The sequence below is a fragment of the Podarcis gaigeae genome (genome assembly GCF_964106915.1).
Source record: "Podarcis gaigeae genome assembly, chromosome: 17".
Taxonomy (NCBI): Eukaryota; Metazoa; Chordata; class Lepidosauria; order Squamata; family Lacertidae; genus Podarcis; species Podarcis gaigeae.
Genome location: NC_139694.1, coordinates 5,009,884 through 5,033,777, shown reverse-complemented (window position 1 = coordinate 5,033,777; position 23,894 = coordinate 5,009,884). Strand labels below are relative to the sequence as shown.

Here is a 23,894-nt window from a genome sequence, read left to right as displayed (position 1 = left end):
ATAACAGCAATGGCTGAATTTTCAAGGAAAGCAAGTTTTAGGACACTGTTCCTGGCATGTAGCCATTGGCAAAGCAAGGCCTCTTATGTGAGACTTAAAAAGGTCCCCATATTAGTTCCTAAGCTTCGTTTAAGTTTTCACAATAGTTTCACACTTGGTGGTATTTAACTAAGCTTTACCAAGAGTAGACCCATTGAAATTAACATAGTGACTTAGTTGTTTGAAACTGTTTTTAATATTGTGTTTTAATGTTGTGACCTGCCCTGGGACATTAGTATGAAAGGTAGGTAATAAATAAATTTTAAAAATTCATCCATTAATTTCAATAGGTCTGCTCTGAGTAAAACTTAATTGAACACCACCTCTTGAAACGAATGTGAAGCCCATGTGGAAACTTTAGATTTATGAGGCAATTACACATCTGTGCCGATGATGAGTGGCAGTTGAATGTGTGAACAGAAAACATGTTAGAGCTGAAGTGATATGAACATGTCCACCACATATGATAAAAGGTACCTTCTTTTTCTTTGCACTTCCAACATAAATTATCATCATGGTAGATCTTTGCTAATTTTACCTGGGTTAAGTACCATCTATACATCATTTTCATAATGTTTTCTTTTAATACAGTACATGCAGTGAAATTAACCCCTTTCTTTCACAACCTTTCCCAATCTTCCAACAATATATAGTGTCCAACATCTCTTGCCCAATCCATCATTACAGATTTAACTTGTTCATCCTTTGTATTATACATTTCAGATAAGTTTTTAACATTAGTATCTAACAACTCCGTTTCCAATTTGGATTTTTCCATTGCAAAACCATTTTTCTTATCAAGCTTATGCAACTCATTGAACTGATAATATTGTAGCCATCCATCTAGTTTATCTTTGATTTGATCAAACGGTCTTAATTTAAATCCTTCATTTTGTGATTATTAAAGAATCTAACTGGCAAGACGTTCCTTTCATTGGATCTCCTTATTTACTGCCACGGGGAGGAAGCCAATCCCTGAAGACTGACATTGGTAGAGAGGGCCAATATCTTTTGCCCACTTTCTTTCAGGTCCTTCCTCCAGCAGCAGCACTCGCGAAACCTCCCAGTTTCCCAACCAGATAGTTGTATGGTGCTTTGCATGCCTCCTCCTGGCAATTCCTGCAGCCAAGCCAGGACCTCCACAGACACTGCCCAGGCTTGTGTCCCAGAAGGACCACTGTGGTGCTGCAAACACAGCAGTTTGACTTCACCCCCGGAGGCACACTCCACTGTCTCTCAAGACAGATGGATGCCAACAAAGAACACATATGCATGGTCTGGATTCTGGTAGAGCCATCCCTGATCTAAGTAGTGCAAACTGGCCCAGAGGTCCTAAATTTACTCCCATTCTACCCCTCCCCCCCCCAAAAAAATTCTGGATTTCTAGCTTTAAAAAACGGATTTGGAAGGGTATTTCAAGAACGCCAACCATTATTACAATTTCCGCAGGAGAAAGCCACTGGACAATCTGGGAAATGTGGTACAGAGGGCAGTCAATTAACTCAATGTTACGTCCTGAGTTGAATAGGATCCAAAATGCAGCAGTCTGATTGGTCCTAGAACAATAGGATCCAAAATGCAGCAGTCTGATTGGTCCCAGAACAATAGGATCTAAAATGCAGCAGTCTGATTGGTCCCAGGACAATAGGATCCAAAATGCAGCAGTCTGATTGGTCCCAGAACAATGCAGCAGTATGATTGGTCTGCAGGAGCCACCCAATCCAGCTCCAGATGGAAGTGAATCCACAACCTGATTGGCCTACAGGAGAACTCTGGAATTAGCCAATCACGTGGGGCCCATTGTGTAAATAATGTATATAAAGCAGATACTTTGAGGGGACTTTCATTCCTCCTCACCACTATGAGCTGAATAAAGAGCATGAAATCCACTCTCGACTCTGAGTATATTTCACTCAATTAGCCAAAAATCCAATGCTCATGTTCTAGAGTTTGTAATTTAAAGTGATGCCTTTCTCAGTAACTTTCCACAATTGCTAACAGCTGCGTGGCTGCAATGGCAGCCTGTACTCAACGGCAATTCACATGCTTTTAAAAATGCTGAGGCAATGAGATCTCTATCAAAATCCATTTTTCCCCCCAAACGCCAACAGGAACAGCAACAAAATACAATTTCTGCCCAACTTTTTTGAAAACCGCTACACATCCTCTGAGCTCCTGCAGCTGATGGTTTGTGAGATAGCACTGACATGCAATTATGAAATGGAGCATGTTCCAGAGAACCAAATAATAGCTTGTTGGATGTGAACTAGCCTATTAGACCTTCTCCCTGAATATCCGAACTAAAAATACACCTGCAAATTCACATAAGGTGAATTAAATTGATGAAAACAATGTCATTGGCCATATACAAGCGGTACATGCATAATAATAATAATAATATAGGCAAGCATTGCCCTGAAGAGAATTTCCGATTTTATTGTTTTAAATGCTTTCTTTGTATATTTTAATAAAGGATGTTTTAAGGCCCTGAGGGCTTTGTTATTGTGTCTTCTAAATATGTAGTGATTTTATACTTGTAAACCACTTAGAAAACTTTTTGGCATATATGTAGGAAGTACGTAAGTAAGTAAGTAAGTAAGTAAGTAAGTAAGTAATTGTGATACAACAACTTAAGATATGGAATAACAAAGAAGAGGGCCACTCTTTTTATCCTAAAACAGTAATCACCACACAGACAAAATGCTTGTATAAACTCTGATCTAACTGCTTCTGTCCATCTGGAAAAATGCTGAAAAGTTTCTGCCCTCTCTGCCCCCCCCCCCATCTCCTTAAGATATTTGCAAGTCTTACTGAATCTGGGTGTGCCTCAAAATTTCTCAAATGGTTCTTTGTGCAAATTTACTCTGAATTTCAGTCAAGGCAATTTTTCTCTAACAGGTGTCCCATCTTCAGAACCTAAGGTACATTTTAGGCCATAGGCAGCCAACATCGCTGACCACTGGTCTTGCTGACTGGCATTCAACAGAGAGCCCCTTTGAAGACACTCTGATCAGAGGACCAAGAGGCTAATGGTGAGCCCCTTTGATTTTGTCCATTTGCAACTATGGCTTGTGTGCAAACTGAGCCTGCAAGTGGACATTTTCCCTCTTGCATACAGATTTGCAGAGGGGGAAAAAAATGTCCATTTGCAGCTGCAGTTTGAATCCAAACCATGTCTGCAAATGGACAAAGCAGGGTTCCCTATCAGCGCCCATCAGCTGATCAGCACTGACAGCAATCCCCTTGGAAGGCACACCGTCACAGCCAATCAGCAAGCCCCTTTGAACTAGCCACCGGAGATTTTAATGATGTCAGATGATTGACAGGTGGGCAGCCCCACTCACCTGTCAACGTTGCCTATAGGGAGGTGGAGATGGTCAGGATCTATCTCAGCAGCCAGATCCAGGTCTTCACCACTGAGATGACAACTCAGGGTCCGAATTTGATGGAGAAGAGCTTACGGGATGAGTGGTGCTTGATGTGCAATGCATCAGCAACATCTCAGCTTCTCGTCAGCCATCACACCATGCCTAAGTCTCTATGCACATCTGTACCAGCTGTTGATACGTACCTCAAGCTGGTGGTGCTGTCTGTAAGGACTCCGATTTCTGAGTTTCATCTCAGGAGAGATGGCACCTCAGTGAAGCGTTACTAGCTTTACTACAAAGCTGCTCAAGGTACAGGAACACTCACCAAAAAGATGATGGCCGCTTTTAAGGTCTTCCTTGAAATAGTAGTGGCATCCGCCCTTGAGTAGGAATGCCAGTTCTCTATTTGTGATGCAAGCTGAAGCACCGATCCATTTTAATAGACTCACAGCAAAGAGCACTAGTCTAACAATCAGTACAATATGCCCCATGATTTTTGGAAAAGTCTTTTATAATCTGTCACCCATACTGGCTAAAAACTCCATCATATCCCCAGCAGACAGGAAGCCTAACTTTGAAGATACACCCTTTGATATTTGTTTGGAACTTCTTTTTATTTCCCACCATATTTTTTTATTGGTTTCTCGCTCTGTACTAAAAACTCCATTTCCTTTACTGCAGCAGGCTGACAAGGCTGACATATAGCTTTAGTTATTTACACACCTGTGGTCTGATATTGTAGGGCTCAGTTCTCTGGATTAATGACAGCTTAGGTTCTCTTCATGGCAGTGAATGGTGAGATTTCTCCTTCCTTGCATCAACAGTTGCGTCCGTTTTACATTTGATTTGGCATCCAAGTAGATTTCTTCTCTTTGTGTGCAATAAAATCTTGCATAAACAGCGCTTGGAGCTGCAGCTACTGCTGCAAGGCTTCAGAAACTTGGAAGAATCTCTTTTCGTTTCACCAAATGCTAGGATTTAGCTGGTTTTTATCACCACAAAGTATCTCGTATTTAGGCAGGCCTGACCAGTGTCTTCAGACTAAGGGGGCAGATTTCTCCTGGCCCAGTTCCTCTAGGGGTGCCATATCTCTGCCAATGGCCATGGCGTCTTCACCCATACCCTCAGTAGCCTGAATAGAGACCACAGATAGCCAGGCTTAAGAAGTTTTCTTGGAAGTCATTGTGAGATAGTAAGTGGGAACCAGGAGAATGTACCCTTTACACAGAGCAAGGACTGGCAAACTTTTGGGGCCAGTGGGCACATTAGGAATTTTGAAAAAGCGGCATGGGCATCAGTCTCAAAATGACTGCCTTGGAGGGCATAACACAACATGGTTTTGTGCTGGTCCCAAGGGTTAACCGTGGTCCGTGTCCAGTCCGAGGTCGAGGGTGCGGTATGGAGGCTGTCCGTTAAAGCTGAAGTGGGATCCAAGGCGGGGAGTCGGGTGAGGTCAGGAACTCTGGCAGAAGAGCAAGACAGGGTGCAGGCAGGAACAGGCTACCAACAATGTTGCTCCCGCAACCTGGGACTGGGGCTGGCTGGCTTTTAGCTGCCCCGAGGCATAGGGCGGCCCCGGTCCACAGGTGACTCGCCTCTCCTGGCCTGGAGGCGAGCACTCCTCCTGCAGGAACTTTTCGTCCTATAGGGCACACGGCCCATAGGACGCACCTCGTTTTTTTTGGGGGGGGAATGAATAAAAAATTTATCCCCCCCAGCCACGGCTGCCACCCCAAGCCTTGTGCACACCTGCCTGAAGCACGGGGCACCCTCCGGAGGGCGCCCCATGCTTTGGGCTGCAGGCTACCGCCCCAAGCCTTGTGCGCCTGGCGGGACCTCCCACCGGGCGCGCGAGGCTTGCGGATAGCTTCCTGAAGCCTGGAGAGCGAGAGGGGTCGGTGCGCACCGATGCCTCTCACTCACCAGGCTTCAGTGAAAGCCTGCATTCGCCCCATAGGACACACACACATTTCCCCTTCATTTTTGGAGGGGAAAAAGTGCGTCCTATGGGGCGAAAAATACGGTAGTTCCTTCTGCCTCTTCCCTGAGCCTCTGCAGCTGGAGGGTTACCGGACCCAGAGGCAACCTCAGCTTCCCCTGGCAGGGCTGAGAGTGGAGCACCTGCAGGCAATGGGTCCTCCATCAGCTCAGAAGCCAGAGCAGATTCAGCTGGTGCCTGCACCTGAGGATCCAGAACAGGTGAGGACCCTTCAGGCTCAAGCCCCAGCCCCGGCTCGGCTGGCCCTGGAGGCAGGGACTCCAGTGCAGGCTGGGATTCCTCAGGTTCAGCCTCCGAGTCCGAATCCCAGGCCATCACAGGCTGCCACATCTAAAAGAGCATAAAAGACACAAAACCATGAAATGGGGTGGACATGATGCCCCCACCACCAACAGCCACTCCATCAATGAAAAAGGCACCTACATTAGCCACTATAACTGTCCCTCATACAGAGAAGTTATTTGCAGCTCTCCTCTGTTCAGAATAGGATGGGAAGGTGGGCTCCCTCTTACATTCATGGGCTCACCTGCTGCTGGCTCCAAGGAATCATGGGTAAATAAATAGATCCCCACTAGGGGATACCACAAATGAGTAGCAGATAAATTAACGCACCAGCCCTGGGGTGGGGATAGCAGTTTCCCCTCCAGCTGATGTCAATGGAAGAGAAAATATAAAAAAGCAAAACGGAGACACGCACCTGGAAATAAAAACCAGACTGGAAAAGCTGTGTCTCCTTCCTGGTCAGACTACCCCCTCATCCTAGTGGGCAGGCCTCAGGAAGTGGAAGTGTCACTGGATCTTCACCACTGCTTCCTTATTAATGCTCGGATAATCTGAAACCAAGTTTAGAGTATGCAAAGGTGTATTGATATCAATGTGTCCCCTGACATTTTAAATAGACACAGAGTTTTTGAATCACTCAGCTGAACCTGCATACAAATGAAAATTTGTGATTCGGCTTGTGAAATTATTCTGACTTTGACCCCTTGCCTGAGAGAAATCATCCGTGATCAGTGGAGAACGGAGTTGAAACTATGCGCCTAAATTTTGTGTTCATTTCTGTGAGTGTTGAAAGGGTTTTGTCGGGGCGGGGAGTGCAGCATCTGCTGAAAAAACATTTGCCGTCACTGTCCTTGGTGTCATGGGCACACCCTGGCCTTGCTCCCCATTGGAGGTGGCAGGCAGAATGATTTTGTCAGGGATGTTGTGTTGCTGTGTACGATGGGATGGAGGCTTGTACACAAAATAATGTGGGTTGCTGCAGTCAGCTGAATTGAAGAGTGGGCAAATGAGGCCCTGATGAGTGAGAGCAAAGAAAAATGGTACTGAGAAGTCAAAACTGGGTGGTGGGGGACAAAGGCATTCCCAAACAACATCAAAATAATTTGGCAATATATACATTCCCAGTGATTTGTCTGACAGCACTGAATGTTCTACTTGGAACATGAATGCCAGAAATTGGGAGGTTATTTAGCACAGCCCTCCATCAGTGAAGTCTTTTACCATGATGAAATACATAGAACAAGGAAAGAGTTAATTTCTTTTTAGCCTTCAAAGGCTGCATATTAGTCCTTTCCTCTCCCGCCCACTCTTAGGGGGGCAAGAGAGTATGTTTCATTTCCTGCTTCAGTGCCTCAGCCTCATGGCTCAAGCTGGATGGCAAATCTATTGACTCATCCCCATTCTACCACCAGGGCAATCCGTATGGGTCCTTATGGCAGCATTCTTGGAGCAAAGTGAGCTCCCACGATAATGAAGAAGATAATGAATGAGCTTATGAGAAGGGGAATTGAGCTCTTCACACCTGGTGAACAGCGTACTGCCAAGCAGATGCCTGTGCCTAATGTAAATTAATGGAGCGTCCTTGGTGCTTAATTGTACTGAAGTAATATCACACCTAATGACCTTAGCGTGGCCTAGTGTTGCTGGGGAGGGAAGCAAAACTCAGGCACAATTCACTCCAAGGAGTTCTCTCTCTTTCAATGCCCTTCCCATGTCTTTATAATTTAAGGCTTAAAGTATCGTCATAACATTTCTACACCCTTCTCTACAAATGGTAAAAAAAGGATGGTAAAGTCCAGTCAAAGGCGACTATGGGGTTGCGACACTCATCTCACTTTCAGGCCGAGGGAGCCGGCATTTGTCCACAGACAGCTTTCTGGGTCATGTGGCCAGCATGACTAAACCACTTCTGGTGCAATGGAACACCATGACAGAAGCCAGAGCGCAAGGAAATGGCCTTTTCCTTCCCGCCACAGCAGTACCTATTTATCTATGAACACTGGTGTGCTTTCAAACTGCAACGGGAGCTCACCCCGTCATGGGGATTTGAACCGCCGACCTGCTGATCGGCAAGCCAAAGAGGCTCAGTGGTTTAGACCACAGCGCCACCCGAAGCTACAAATGGAAACAGGTTGAAATTGCTTCCTGAAGGAAAAGAAACCTGCCCTCCAGTGAACAGTCTGGTTGAGCCACAGACTTAGGGCCAGATGTGATCTGGCATGATTCGCACCATTAGGAATGGTGTGAATCCCATACACTCCAACATTCCATGAGGGCAAAGCAGAAGACCAAGGTGGAAGTGGCAGCTGCTGTTCCTTCTGTTCACTCCCATTCCTTTTTGGTATTCTCTCCCTCCCTCTTGGCCAAAGGGGACAAAGGAGGTGGCAATGACAAGGGGAGCAGCAACAGGTCCAGGGGGCTCTGTTACCAGTAGTGGAGTCCCCTGTTGAAGTGGGTGTCTCAGCAACTGCCTGATGATGCTATGACCTTGAGCCATGAGGAAGCAGCAGCGATCAACCCTTATGGGTGGTGTGGTTGATGAGAGCAAAATAATGTTATCTGTCCATGAGTTGGACTCCTTGTACCCAAAATAGAAGGGAATGTGAGTTCTGGTGGCCTGAGGAGATGCTGGAATGGAGTGGAGGCCAAGGGAGAAGAGCAGTGGAAAGGGGAAGGCTATGGCAGAGATCCTTGTTATGAAAGCAGGGAGGAGTCTTATCTATCCCAAGGCAAGGCAAGGAGACAGAAACAAGAACAACTATACTTGAGCTCATCAGTGCAAGGGGTGATTTCCCCTCAAGCTTTCATCTGTTGCAAAAGCACATCCGCTTGTCAGTGGTGGGTTCCTGCAGGCTTCCAAGTCCCAGTGCTTTCCATATGTTGTTGGACTATAACTCCCTACAGCTGAAGCCAGCATAGCCAACGGTCACTGAGGATGTCTTGCCCAAAGGTCTTCAAAAACCTGTGGCCACCACTGGCTCTAAGAAAATAAAATAAAATAGTTCAGTCTCCCCTCTACTCCAGAAGTTGCTGTCCCTTGCATCCATACTTGGAAGTACCCACTGAACTCTGTAGGTTTTGACTGCCAGGGGATTAGCTTGAATTACGGAGAATGGTTTTGAAAGTCTAGACTAGTGGTTCCCAACCTTTTTTTTGGCCATGCCCCACCTAAGCATGTCTAAAATCCTGACATACACCCCCCATGACATATAATTCTTATTTTTCAAAAAGTGAACTATTCACAATGAGGAAGCCTAAAGTGCCATTCACTGTTAATGACTCATTCTCGATACCCCCCTTAAAAATCAAATTGCCCCCCTGTGGGGTGCATGCCCCACATTGGGAACCACGGGTCTAGACCCATTGCTGCAAAACAATATTAATCATGCTATACAATGAGCTATAATTGAATTAGCCAAAGGGTATGCTGGGGTATAAAAAGCAAAATTGCATGAAAAATGTGTATGTTAGCAATGGCAGATCCTGGGGTCTCAAATTTCAGCAATGCCCTGTGCAAGGCCAAATCCCCCCGCCCACCTCTCAGCTTTCATTCTACATAATAATTGTGGGACCCCCTGCAGTGCCCCCGAGGCTCTGCGCCCAGTGCGACCAAACCGGTTGCCCTCCCCCAAATCAGCCTGTGATATCAGGAGAAACTTGCACCGAAATGCAGACAATTAATTTGTGGGGATTTTGAAGGAAATGGTAATGCGGTGCAGAAATGTATGGGCTTGAATTTCTGACTGGGGAAAGGGGAAATGGAGAGAAACTGAAGTTGACACATTTGCTTATCCCCCTGAGGCAATGGGCTCTTTGCTGGTCTTGGAGCCCTGGCAAATGCCCAGCCTCCCCTCCCTCCAGAACCGTCCATGCTGCAGATTCCCTAAGGCGTAATAAAGAACTTTGAAGTGTGTTTGAGAAACGAATAAATATTCATGATGCACGCTGAAAAATGCAAGCTGTAGCACAGTCCGTGATTTGGGGGGGGGGGTACACAGAGACAGCTGGATCTGTCAGAATTGTCCTCCAAACTGCAGGCGAGGTGAAAGGGATCCACAGGATGGAGAAGAGAAGAATGCCGAAAACAAAATGTGCTTAATTATACTTGAGAAGCCAACAATATTATGTACCCAGGCTGCTGAAAGTTGTTTTTCTGAAATGAATAGGCTGATTTTCAAAAGCTTCTGACGGAATTGTGGGGATTTGTTCCGAGAGGGATAGGGCTAGCAGAGCAGTGATCCATTTCTAAGAAAGGTTGCCAGGCTAGAGACCTGCATAGAAGGCATGCTTTCTGACCCGGAAGCCTTGCTCCTTATTAACCCCATTTTAAATGAGGTGTGAGACTGCCATATGTGAGGGCAGGAGGTAGCTATTTGATGGTTTTTTCTGCGTATGTTTGGAAGGAATTCAGGTAAATTCATTCAAGAGATACAGCACTCTCAAGTGTCCTGAGTGCTTACCAAACCTTATACAGTGGTACCTCGGGTTAAGAACGTAATTCGTTCTGGAGGTCTGTAGTTAACCTGAAACTGTTCTTAACCTGAAGACCACTTTAGCTAATGGGGCCTCCCACTGCTGCCACTGAGCGATTTCTGTCCTCATCCTGAAGCAAAGTTCTTAACCCGAAGTAATATTTCTGGGTTAGCAGAGTCTGTAACCTGAAACGTCTGTAATCTGAAGCGTATGTAACCCAAGGTATCACTGTATTGCTGCAGCTATTACAACTATACTATAAGGCAGTAACACATGGCATGGTGGAGTGCTGCTGTTCACCTGACCTCTGGAGAGTAGTGTTGCTGCTTCTAGGGTAGAAGGGGAGGTGGCAGGGAGGGTGGTGTGGTGCAAACAAACCCACAGGAACGCCAGATTAGCTCCTCGGGTGTGTTTGCACTGTGCCAACCTCCTCGCTCCCTCATTCCCTCTCTGCTTCTACCTCCTAGTAAGCAGCAGTAATGTGACTGACCACTGCTGCTCAGGTTCTCAGCTTGCATGTATTGGGGCTGTGCATCGGATTTGGCTGAATCCTGAACTGATTCAGGCTAACTTGCACCTTGCTGAAGCAGCTACCAATTGCTACATAGTGGATCTGTTGCTCAAAACTGTCTCTCAGAAAGCCAGACAGTCTCCAAATTGTTGCAGTTATTAATTACAGCACCATATATGGCAAACTCCAGGGTGGGAGGAGAGGAGAGCTGGACTTTGCTTATTGAGAGCTGCAGGGCTCAATCAATCTCCATTTGCAATGTTTGAGGGGAGGGATGCTGAAGTCTTAATGCATAAGTTCTGTCTCTTAGAAAAAGTTTGGTGTCATTTGTTCAGCTTGTGATTTGTTTCCATCACAGTATATATCTGTTTGAATGTTTTCCACCCTTTCCCAATCTTCCGATTCTTTTTTAAACATTTGCTGTCTGTGTCTTAGTATCCCTCTCCCCCAGTTTTGGCTCTAGTTTTTAGACAAGGTTTGCTTACAGCTGTGTTCTTTTAAAGGTGTCTTTCTTTATTAGAACTTTGTTGTGAGGGTGGGAGTCCTTTGAGTACAATGTATACAGTCAAGCGTACTAAGCTGCACAAATATTGTGTAATATTACAAACATCAGCGCAGTACAGTCTCTCTTTTTTTTCAAAACAACAACAACCTGGAGCTTCCTGTCTATAATTTTGCAGTGTTACAATTTTGTAGGGGCTGGCATGCCTGCAGATTTGGTAGAAAACAAGAAAGGTATGGTTATTTTGGTTTCCCAATGCAAATCAAACCAATTTCCAAATATTTGTATTTTGTTATCTGGGGCAGACCAGATGATGTTCAGATTGATCTGGTCTGAATCAGGTCCAATCCAGAAATCAGATTTTGAGGAATCAGTGTACAGCCCTTGCATGTGTACACTCCTGCAAAGGAAAGCCATAACGTCAGAGGAAGTCCACAAAATGTAGCTACAAATGAAAGTGCTCCAGATGGTTATACAATACATATCAAATTGCAATCAAAAGAGAGCAACTAAGGTGTGACTTCCCTGCTCCCTTTATCTGGGGTAGTTGATGCCAGCTGATTATCAATGAAAGATGAATTTCTTGTTGGAAGAGCTCCTTTCTCCAAAGCCGATCCCCTCCCCACCCCTTTAAACATCCCCATATGCCAGTGAGCATTTGTGTTCCAGGGCATGTGGCACTAAAGGTCAGCACTGACATCCAGCTGGCTGTGTCAATTTATTTCAAGTCCCAACAATACCCGTGTGGTTTGCCAAAATCTGTAATCACGGTAGGAAGAACCTTAGCAGGGAAGAGGTGAGGGTCATTTGGATGGTGGAAGGAAAGCAAGGAGTACTGGGGAAATGAACCAAAAGAGCAAAACAGAATCATTTCTTATCATAGGAACGTATTAGCTGCCTTAAACCGAGTCAGGTCACTGGTCCCTCTTGCTCAGCTCTGCCTACACTGAGCCCCACATTGGTGGGCTTACCCCTTGGCAACACTGTAATGTACCACACAACCACTTGGCTGTTGATCCATTGTAGCGTTGCCCCTTGGTAATCCTGTGAGCCTTATGCAAGGTCAAGGATGGTGATCACTAGGGGTCCAAGTGAGAATGAGGACTCAGGGGGCCTGGTCAGGTAAAGGTAAAGGGACCCCTGACTGTTAGATCCAGTCGTGGCCGACTCTGCGGTTGCGACGCTCATCTCGCTTAATCGGCCGAGGGAGCCGGCGTACAGCTTCCGGGTCAAGTGGCCAGCATGACTAAGCCACTTCTGGCGAACCAGAACAGTGCACGGAAATGCCATTTACCTTCCTGCCAGAGCAGTACCTATTTATCTACTTGCACTTTGATGTGCTTTTGAACTGCTAGGTTGGCAGGAGCAGGGACTGAGCAACAGGAGCTCACCCCGTCGCAGGGATTTGAACCGCTGACCTTCTGATCGGCAAGTCGTAGGCTCTGTGGTTTAACCCACAGCGCCACCTGCATCCCAAGGGCCTGGTCAGATAGTTGGGGAAAGGCAGGGCATGCTGGGCCTTATTTGGTTATTTTCAGCACAGCTCAATAAGCACTTTGCCAGCGTTGCTTTCCCAACGACAGAGTCACTTGCTGTTTACCAGGAAGGAGAAGAGGGTAGGAGAGGCTATGGGGAGGACGGCACCAAGAGGAGTGCCAGAACAGCTCCACTGGTGAGTTTGCACCCCTCTGTGACTCAGCCGCTCAACTGCTCTGCCTGGAACAAGGAAGGGATTAAAAAGAACAGAAAAAGAAAACGGTAGGAAAATGTTTATTAAGTAGCAAGGAGTTTATTGGCAGCCCGGTTAGATGGGCAGGGTGCAAATAAAATGATAATGATGATGATGATGATGAATCACAGAGGGGTGCAAACTTGCCAGTGGAGCTATTCTTGTAATCCTCTTGGCTAATAATAATATTAATAATAATAATGGTATACCACCCTTTTTCTGCAGATCTCAGGGTGGTTCACAATGTAAAATGACATATAAAGAATGCAAAATACATAATAAAAACAAAAACAGAAACAAACCAATAAGCCCCTTGCCACAATACATTTAAAAGGGCATCAAATGTCAAGCAGCCAAAGGCCTGGTTGAAGAGGAATGTCTTCTTCTGGCACCTAAACAATTATGAAGTATTATAAAGGCACTAGCCGAACCTCCCTGGGGAGAGCATTCTACAAATGGGGGGCCACTGCAGAAAAGGCCCATTCTCATGTTGCCATCATCCAGAGCTCTAGTGGAGGAGGAACACAAAGAAGGGTCTCGGAGGAACTGGAGTCATGTTGAGTGTACCTTGTTCCCCGGTGGAGTTTATGAAAAAGTGGAGTTGAGTTATTGACACTTGGCTGGTCACATTAATGCGGGAGGCAGTTTCAGCAGACCAGCTGTCAAAAGAGCACCTGCAACTTACAATAGTCAGTCCAGGGGAAACACTGAAGAGTTTGTCCCAGGATAATCCTTTGATTCCTTTGTAAATCCCATGTAATTTTCTTTTTTTCTTTTTGAAGCTGCTCATTCTCATCAAGTGTTTTGCTAGCTTTTGCGGAGAGTTTGTCCATAACAGTTATCCCGCGAATCATGTATATTGAATTTCATCTTGATTCCAACACGTGGCTTAATTAGAATGCAAAAGTGAAAGGAAAGGTGGGGATCATTCGGACAAAGCAATTATTTTTGGATCAGGTGGATGAGTTCTTTTGCAGGAGATAATCTGACACCCTCTGTGCCCTTTCGCTGGTGAAGTGCCTTCTTAATTCAGCATAATTGAAATGGCTTGGAGTGGCCAAAAGCAGGTCATTTCCCAAGCTATAGATTTTCATGTAAGTCTGAGCTGAAGGGATCTGGATTGCTAACTGATTTCATTTTTTAAATGCTAGACTGTTTATTTCTAGGGAGTCCTTTTAAAAAAATATGCCAACATTTTATTATGCAACAGCTACATAGAATCATAGAATCATCAACTGTAGAGTTGGAAGGGAACCTGGGGGTAATCTAGTCCAACCCATTGCACTGCAGGAATCTCAACTAAAGCATCCATGACAGATGGCCATTTAACCTCTTCCAAAAAACCTCCAAGGAAGGAGAGTCCACCACCTTCCAAGGGAGTCTGTTCCACTGTTGAACAGCTCTTACTGTCAAAAAAGTTCTTCCTGATGTTTAGTTGGAATCTCCTTTCTTGTAACTTGAACCCACTGGTTTGAGTCCTACCCAAGAACAAGCTTGCTCCATCTTCCTTGTGACAGTCCTTGAGGTATTTGAAGGTGGCTTTCAAATCTCCTCTCAGTCTCTTTTCCAGGCTTAACATACCCTGCAGCAGTTCCCTTTTTATATAATGATGAAAGTACAGAAGCTGTTACATAAGGACACAGGAAGCTGCAAAGTCAGACCGTTGGTCCATCTACATTTGTACGGTCTACACTAGCTCTCCAAGGTTTCAAACAGGGAGTCTTTCCCAACCCTAGCTGTGGGCTCAAATGGGACTGGAAATTCTCAACTGCTCATACCCAAAGTTAAAATTTAGCATAATTGTCAAACTTTGATTTTACCACCCAACACTGGTAGAACAACAACAACAACAATTTATATATTCCCTGTCCGTCTGGTTGGGTTTCCCCAGCCACTCTGGGTGGCACCCAACAGAATATTAAAACACAATAAAACATCAAACCTTAAAAACATCCCTAAACAGGGCTGCCTTCAGATGTCTTCTAAAAGTCACATAGCTGTTTATTTCCTTGACATCTGACGGGAGGGGATTCTGCAGGGCAGATGCCACTACTGAGAAGGTCCTCTTCCTGGTTCCCTGTAACCTCACTTCTCGCAGTGAGGGAACCACCAGAAGGCCCTCGGAGCTGGACCTCAGTGTCCAGGCTGAATGATGGGGGCTGAGACGCTCCTTCAGGTACACAGGGCCGAGGCCATTTAGGGCTTTAAAGGTCAGCATCAACACTTTGAATTGTGCTCAGAAACATACTGGGAGCCAATGTCGGTCTTTCAGGAATGGTGTTATATGGTCTCAGTGGCCACTCCCAGCCACCAGTCTAGCTGCCACATTCTGGATTAGTTGTAGTTTCTGGGTCACCTTCAAAGGTAGCCCCACATAGAGCGCATTGCAGTAGTCCAAGCAGGAGATAACTAGAGCATGCGCCACTCTGGCAAGACAGTCTGTGGGTAGGTAGGGTCTCAGCCTGCGTACCAGATGGAGCTGGTAGACACCAGAACTACAGTATAGCAGTCTTTGCCAACCTAGTGTCCTCCAGATGTTTTGGAACACATCAGCTCCACCCAGCACAGGGCTTGTAGGAGTCATAGTTCATCACATCTAGAGGGAACCAGTTTGGTGAAGCTTAAATTTTAGAGTTTGCAGGTATCTTGGGCATATCTAACCCAATTCCCTATGCCATGCAGAGCCCATGCTTTAGGATACACCTACAGCATCCCTGACAGGTGACGGAGGAGTTGGTGTTAGGTATCTCCAGTGAAGAAAAAGCTCCCTGCCTCCCCAAGGCTGCCCGTTCTACATCAAACTGCTCTTCCTGTCAGAACAGCTCTCCTAAAATGTAGCTTATTTCTTGCCATAGTCCTTCCCTCTGAAGTGACAGAGGGCGAGTCTGCTCCACCTTCTTCATGATCAGCCCTTCAGACATTCATCTACCCAAGGCAACCTGGAGAGTGTGTGATGAATAATTCTTCCCCAGAGCAGCCACAGAGAAGCATTCCATATGGTTGAAAATCCACTCAGTAAATTACCAGTTGGGTTGGGACTTTTTTTTCTTCAGTCTTCTGTATTCAACTTTTGTGCAACCGAGAAGGGGATTAAGAGGGATTTGTTTCTTTATATAATGTTCCTTGATTTTTAGGGGTCATGCCTCTTTCGTCAGCTTTGTCATTCAAGGCTGGCCTGACATTTTAAAGAGGCTGTTTGATTTAAAGGCTCAGCAATATTGACCACCAACAGGCCATGGCAGAGATGAGATCTTTGCAAGAAGCAAATATTAACATTCGGTACGGCATCCTCTCCTGCTTTAATTCCTGGTGTTAGCTGTGAGAGTGACAAAATTGTGTTTTTTTCCCTTCCTTCTCTCTACTTCCCTACAATCCTCCCCCCCTATTCCCTGATGCAGTACGGAATAAAGAAGAAGGAAGAAAGGGAAGCAGAAGCGCAGGCTGCTCTGGAAGCCAATGCCGAAGGGAGTCTGACACGTCCAAAGAAGGCCATCCCCCCTGGCTGTGGCGACGAGGACGAAGAGGAAGAGGAGAGCATTCTAGACACCGTTATCAAATACCTGCCTGGTCCCCTCCAGGACATGTTCAAGAAGTAAATGGCTACAGACTGCCAGTCTGTCCGTGGACAGTAAAGGAAATGGATTTCCCATTGACCAAATGGGGAATTTATACTTGCCACACATCACGCAACCTCTCCCCACCCACAGCTCCAGCCCCTTGCCATTTACTCAAGCCCCACCCTGACCCACACCCTCCTCCCTCTCCCATCCATCCCTTAATTTGTACATATTCACATCTAGTCGATGCCTCCAAGTGGATGTAAAGATGAATGAGCTGCAGTCTACACAACTTTTTATTATTATAAAGCCATAGTTCTGCGTATGTTAAACAGAGGCAGGTGTACATTAAGCAGAGGAAAGGGACTACAGCATGCTCGTTTTTGTCTCCCAGCAAGAGGGAGGGTTCACCCACAGTGAATGATAGGTGGCTTGCACGCGCGCGCGCGCACACACACACACACACACACGCACCTCATTTACTGAATTAGTAACTAACAGAGATTCAAGGCACCCATTAGGTTGCCCTTTTATAGGTCCAAGTTGAAAGTACTCACTGTTTTTGGATAGTATAAAAAAAGAACCACCTTCCTCTTTTGAGTGATGGGGGCGGGGCAATGCCTGTGAAATTCTTCCCCTCTCCAGTAACATTGCCCACCCTCCTTCTCTCTTCCAACTGACTTGGTTTGCCCTCAGCGACATCACCACATAGACAAAACTGATCCGCTGCATAATGTAGTAATATCGCCATGTTCCCTGTGAGATGTTTGATTGGCTGGGATCACTTCCATGATTAATCTAAGCAACATTCCTCTCTTAGATTTCTCCTCAGCGATGCCACCAAAATGCCAAGTGTCATTGGCTACATAGCAATAGGGCATTGTCCCAATGACCAGCCTGACTAACCCCAGAAGGCGATAGAGGCAGGTGGAAGTGGCAGATAAGCAGAGCAGCTAAGGGAACAATGGCCAGTGTCAAAAACAATGAGGGCCATTAATATATTCACAACCGCTGCTTTGGAACAAATATTTCAGCCTCCACAAATCACTACTTTTGGCCCCAAAATGGAAATGGGAGGATATTCGGCAAAGCCCTGCCCTTGTAGGGTGTCTCCAGCCCAGCTGAAATGGAAACACATGTTTGTTTTCTGCTATTCCCATTATTCCTCATCACTGATAAGAGATAATGTCGAAGCTGGACCATTCACTGCCCATAATTCCAGCCCAGATGTCAGTGGAAGAGCTGCATTCAACTGCACTTTATAAGAAAGCATCTACGTGCCTCAGAATCTTCTAGGCAAGGGTCTCGTAGCCTTGAAAACAGCCATAATAGGAAGCTAGCAAGGAAGTTTCTTGACAGCAGAATCCTATGTATGCCTGTCAGAAGTAAATCACAATATCAGAGAATTGTGGAGTTGGAAGTGACCTTGAGGGTCATCTAATCCAAGCCCCCTGCAATGCAGGAATCACAACTAAAGCATCCATAGCAGGTGGCCGTCCAACCTCTGCTTAAAAATCTCCAATGAAGGCACTTTTAGTATGGTGAAATTTACTCCTCCCAGGTAAGTGAATATAGAACTACAGTTTTGGCTTGCAATGTGCTGCCTTCCCTTTCTAGCTTAACAAAAGTATGCCAGTACATTTCCTCTAATCTAGAAAGTCTCCAGCTTGTTTGGAGACACTTAGATTGTCTGCACTATCCAGTCAACTCACGTTGAAGCCCTCAAGTTGTTTTTCATGGCCAGATGGGGAGGGCTAAAGGAACCATGCTTCCTTGGAGATACAGAGGGTCCCTTGGCTGAATTTCCAAGGTCTTAAAAAACGAAAGCGCACCTCTAATGCTTTATTTAACAGAGTGACTGGGAGCAGAAGTGCACACTACAATATTCCACCCTGTTGTTCATTTCAAAGCAAACCTGCTCCAAGTTGGTGGGTACTGGTCATTTAAACTATTATTAAAATGTAGATATGAGGCTTCTCTGCTTTGTATTGGCTTGTGATAGGCATCCTTCTTCATACCCCCTTCAGAAACAAATGGGTATGAGCCTTTGTCCAATGACAATGGCCAATTTTTCACTTGTGAAACTGAAGTTTGAAAACACTGATGCCTATCCCAAATCAGAGAAGGGCCATAGTTCACTGGCATAGCAATACTGCGGAGGTAAGAAATCCCAGAGGGATGGGGGGTGGTTTCTGTTTGAGATCTGGGATAGCTCTTGCTTAGCCAAGAAGGCAATATGGAACTAGATGAGCCAAAAGTGTTAAGCAGGCGCAGGGAGATTCTCTCTTGGTGCTTCTGCTTTCTAGATACTGTTGGCTTTCTAGATACTTCAGGAGATCAGCTTCTGCACACCAACATTTATTCTGTCCCAGTTGCAGAACTGAGGTTACCTTGCTGGTGTGGTGGAACTCAGTGTTCATTGTTTCCCATGTGTAACATTCCCAGGTCTGATCCTGGAATTGGAGCTGAAACACATGGTCAGCAGGACCGTGTGAAAAGCCTGTTTGTCGCTGGTCTAGCTATACCACTACTGGTAGGCAAGGAAGTGGGAGACTGATAGGGGGCTTCAACTTGTGCATGGAGGCTTCCCCCCCTCTCCTCCCTGTGTGTACTTTCCTTGCCCCCTAAATTGTCTGGGATGGTGTAAGGAGAACCCCCAGAATGACACACAGTGGGAAGAGGATCACTCAGTTTTGCAAGCTGATACACTTCTGCAGATGGGATTTTGTGACTGAATTGAATTCCAACCTGAATGGTTGAATAGAAATCTTCTGGCATTACGGCCCATCAGAATAATGGGTGTCGCCCTCACTGGCCCAACCCTCACAGTCACATTTTCAAAGGGCTGCTTCTGCATGCATTGAGGCTGAAGGTCTGGAGCAGGGGTCTAGCTGTGCACAGATCGGTTCCCCCCATGATTTAGAATCACACAGGGAGTCCAGTGCTCATGGGTAGAGGGGGGTGAGGATGGAGCAACAGGGGTTGAGCCAGCAAATGCCTTTAAATATTCGAATTCCCCACCTGTATTCCGAACTAACAACAGATATATAATGTGAGCCTGCAAATTGTGAAGCTCAGTCCTGTTATTGAAAGTTTCCCAGTCTGAATGGCCAAATCTGCATTGGCCCCAGAATAAAAGCTCAGTTGGAAATCAGCCAAGCGCTAAGTCAGTTTCGCCAGACAGTGGCAAGACCAGCAGGCATATTGAATGTGTGTGCATATTAAAAATAAGATTTATTAGCACCCAGCATCCTAAGGTGTGAGGTGGCAGGTGTGGGGTGTTGTTCATTGCTTTGCTGTGTTCTAGCTTAGCATATTGGCCATACCTATTGTACAAAGACAGATTAATTTCCAAAATGTTGACTATCGTTATATATCCATAATGCCAGAAAAGAAATTTTAAGGATATGCTATGTCCAGGCAGAACAACTCCATTCTGAAGCCCCATCTAGATCAATGTTTAAAAAACTGACTTGGAGCACATTGCTTAATCCAGTTTAGAATTTTGTTATTTTTTGAAAACAACAATAACCTTACCTTCATATTTCCACAGATAATACTAGGTATGTTTTCCCTTGAATCCCAGCAGTTTGGGGGTAAGGTCACAATTTTTGCATTTATAAAACATATGCCCCATCTAAGGTTCAAAGACAGGTGGTTTATGACATACTGAAACCCTCACAAAACAGACTTATACTTTAATTATTTTAAATTCTTTTTTTAAAAAAACAAAACCCTACAAGTATAGAGAATAAGAGAAGAATCAATAGCAGATACAAATACAATACAGTACATCTAACATTCCTGGTCTACACAGGGCCACAAGCACCCTCTGAAAGCGTTTGCTTCTCTGCCATCTTCTTAAAGCAATAAGGGAGCAGGTTGAACGTGGCTTCTGGGTTGGGAGTTCCAAACTGAGAACACTGTTTCTGGTGGCCAGCATTTCTGGTCAAAAGGAAAGCCCCACCAGATAACCTTATGAGAGGAAAGTGGGCTTGTCATGAATCCTGAGGTAAACTTTTCATTTTCAGTGAACTGGTAGTGTAACGAGATTTAGGGTGTCTGCATTCCCTCACTGTGTTGTGTTACTCATCCCTCCATGCCAGCAAAAGGCTGCTGAGATGTCCTAACACTTTCTTTCCCAAATGCCAGGTCTCAAGTTGAGGCCGCAGGTTTCTGAAACCTCATCTATAGCATGAATATGAGCTTTCTGTTGGCATGTGCCAATGTCACTGGTCTGGTTTCCTCCAAAGAATCCTGGGAAATTAAGTCTGGTAAAGGTGAGGAACATTCCCTGGCAGTGCATCCTTCGCTTCCGCTAACCCTGCTCACAGAACTGAGATTCCCAGAGTTCTCTGGGGGAAAGTGATTCCTGTTATACCTATTAGAATCTGTAAATGTGGGGTGTGCTCTTATTCAAATTCTCATAGTGACTGAGTCTTTGGCTGTTTGGGCAAAGGAATCTTTATTCCTTCACCAACCATGAACCAGTGTATTGTCTATCTACAACCACTTAGGCAAGGTTTCCCCTATTAAGGACCAGTTCACACAAAATCTGCCCTTGCTGAATGGTGAGTTCACTCAGTATGCCTTCCAGCTGGTTCTGTCCATAGCAATGCTTTTGTCTGGCTGATCCAAGAAATACCAATCTCTTTTCAGTCCACAGTGTCCCACCTTGCAGAAGAGCAGTTGGGCAACTGATTTACCCTACGGCCAGCTTTGCAGCTTCCATTCTGCATGCTGGCCATATGCACCTGCTTGACTGTGGCCCAAAAAAAGAGATTAAGGCTGCAATACTAACCATATCTACTCAAAAGTAAACCCCATGCAATGGGGTTTGCTACTCCAGGTTTAGTGGAGTTCAAACTGCAGCTATAAACATGAAGAAACAGAAATAGTTCTATATGAGGTGTACCCCTGATTCTGGCCCATTAACAGAGACATATATTTAAATATTTTATTTTTCTAGGAATAGAGGTAGACATGCTATTCTGCTAAAAGCAGAGCGAGTGAATTTCTCTCCAACGATGTTTCTATAGATGGACTTGAAGCCACTGGAATCGTATAGTAGTATTTTTTTCCTGGCTTGTTCCATTTCAGGCAGCAGGTAACTTCTCAAAGTTATGAATGTTCTCTAACGTTAGGAGAAAGCCCTTGCACATCCAAACCTAGCACTCCAGGCAGAAAGGTTCTAGCCAGACAATCTTCTTGATGTGCTGCTTTTCAGCATGCAAGGATTTTATTTTTTTATTTTTTTGAGATGGGGTTGTATTCAGAAATGAGATTCTCCCATCACCTGTTGAAATATGAACTGGTACATTCCAAGAAGAACTCTTGCCACCTGGTTTGGCTGACCAGATCAGCCCTGAATCAATGGCCAGGAGCAATGCTCTACAACTTTAAGGTCCCTGGCCTCCAAAGTGCCTAAACTGCTGTCAACACAGTCACAATGGGCACTTCCCTTCCCTGAAATGAAATGTCGGCACAACCCCTCAGTTCTTTGCTACTGGTATCTATGGAGTTGAGGACCACTAATAAAACACTAACACCTAGCACTCGGGAACTTGATGGGCACAAGCCAACACCAAAGAGAAGTGTGATTCTTCGCTTGGGTTCTGAATATCTCTTTCTCCTTCCACAGCATTTTTATTATTATTATTAAAAAGAATTAAATCACAATATGTTCAATCTCAGGTATATGGGTTTCTTTTTTTCCTTAAGAAAAAAATAGTTTGTATTGATATGGAAAGCTTGGGCAGTTCCCCATTTCTGCATTTTGTTCACCTCCCTCTCCCAAAGCCTTTCTGTTTTATTTTTAAACAATCAATAAATTAAAGCAGCATTAATCAAAAGGCCTTCGCTTCCGGGGGAAGCCAGGTGATTATGAGTGAGTTTGGCATTGAGCTTCATGCATATATCTTTAGAGAAAGCCATATGAAATCAGACTGCAATATTCATTATGAATGCTATTCTGTGTTTTAAACGAACCAACGAACAAACTTTGCATTGTGTGCTAAATCCCTTCGGCATTTCTCTGTCTATGTTTCCGGTACAATATGTTAGCTTAGTTTCCATCTGCCCAGTCCTTCAACATACCAGTGATGTTCAGTACATCAATCGAACAGGCTCTTAGAACCAATTGTTGTTAGGAATTCCATTGTTGTGATCTGAATGTAATGTCCTATGTATCTCTCTGAACCCGTTTACCTGTATCCGTTTTATTCTGTGTTAACCGAGATTCCGGTTCTATGTGCTCAGTCAGCAACATCTTTCAGTAAATGTCTTTTTAAACAATGCTTGTTTTCACACTCGCGTAATACTAATAATACTAATAATAAAAAAGCGCAGAACACTAACTAGATGGGCATTTTCTAATAAGTGAAACGAAACAAACCAACAAAATGCTCTTTTTCCCCCTCTTTGGAATGCATGCAGCACCTTCGGAAGCAGCCAGAAGGTGACTTCAAGTAGAGACTTTGTGAATGTAATTTCTGTTTGTAATCTGCCTGCTACCTTTTCCTGCATGATGTGGGTTCAATGGTACAATGTTCTTTTCAAATGGAATCACAGCCAATAAACAACAACAACAAACAAACAAACAAATGGTAATAATAAAAGTGATTTCATCCCTCCCCCCTCCCCCATGCTTTCCTGTGGAATTCCTATTAGGAATTAAGAATATAGGATTTGCCACACATCCCATGATTCGAAATTTGGGTTTCCAACCAAGGATACACTTTGTAGAAAACTGCAGCCGATCCCAGCTCTCTGGTGTATGTATTTGTACAATGCCTGTGTATCCAAACAGCCATGGTATTATTTTTATTAATCAATTAATAACCTTCCACATGTATGTTTCAAGGTGATGTACGTAGTATAATAGAAACAAGTATTAAAAAAAGAAGTTTAAACAGCAAAGAAAGTAATAGCAAATGAATAGCAAAACAATAAATGGAAATGCCCCATGGCTAGGTTGGCAGGAGCAAGGACTGAGCAACCGGAGCTCATCCCGTCGCAGGGATTCGAACCGCCGACCTTCTGATCGGCAAGTCCTAGGCTCTGTGGTTGCATTTTTACCTGTACCCTAACATCGCTGTCCAGCTGTAGAGATGTTAAAACTGGGACATATTAACAACATGTCCCGCTGCATCCAAATATGGACAGAGGGGTGCATTCAAATGTGCAACCTATTGAAAGCAATAAAATGCAGCAGCAGTCAGTGAGAGGGGTGGCTGTGCACACATGGCCTCTTGGCAGTGGCATCACTGCTGCTTACCAGGAGGGAGAGTAGATGGCGCATGGCAGTGAGAGGTCAGCGCTGTGCAGGCACATTGGGGCAGTGTATGCAGCTGGTCTGGATCGGAAGATTGGGGAATGCAATCACAGGGAGATCAGCTCCTAACAGAAGAGGATGGGGAATATTCACCACCCTCA

General features: G+C 45.0%; 1 protein-coding gene across 2 annotated transcripts in view; it reads left to right on the top strand.

Moving 5' to 3' along the window:
- The window catches only part of CPLX1 (complexin 1), a 153,856-nt gene extending 131,068 nt beyond the window's left edge, over positions 1-22,788 (top strand). For both annotated transcript variants that reach the window (XM_083720011.1, XM_083720012.1), the window contains exon 4: positions 16,302-22,788. In XM_083720011.1, coding sequence (XP_083576137.1) covers positions 16,302-16,499 — 198 coding nt within the window. In that variant the 3' untranslated portion in view covers positions 16,500-22,788. The remainder of the gene's footprint in view (positions 1-16,301) is intronic.
- Positions 22,789-23,894: the final 1,106 nt, after the last annotated feature.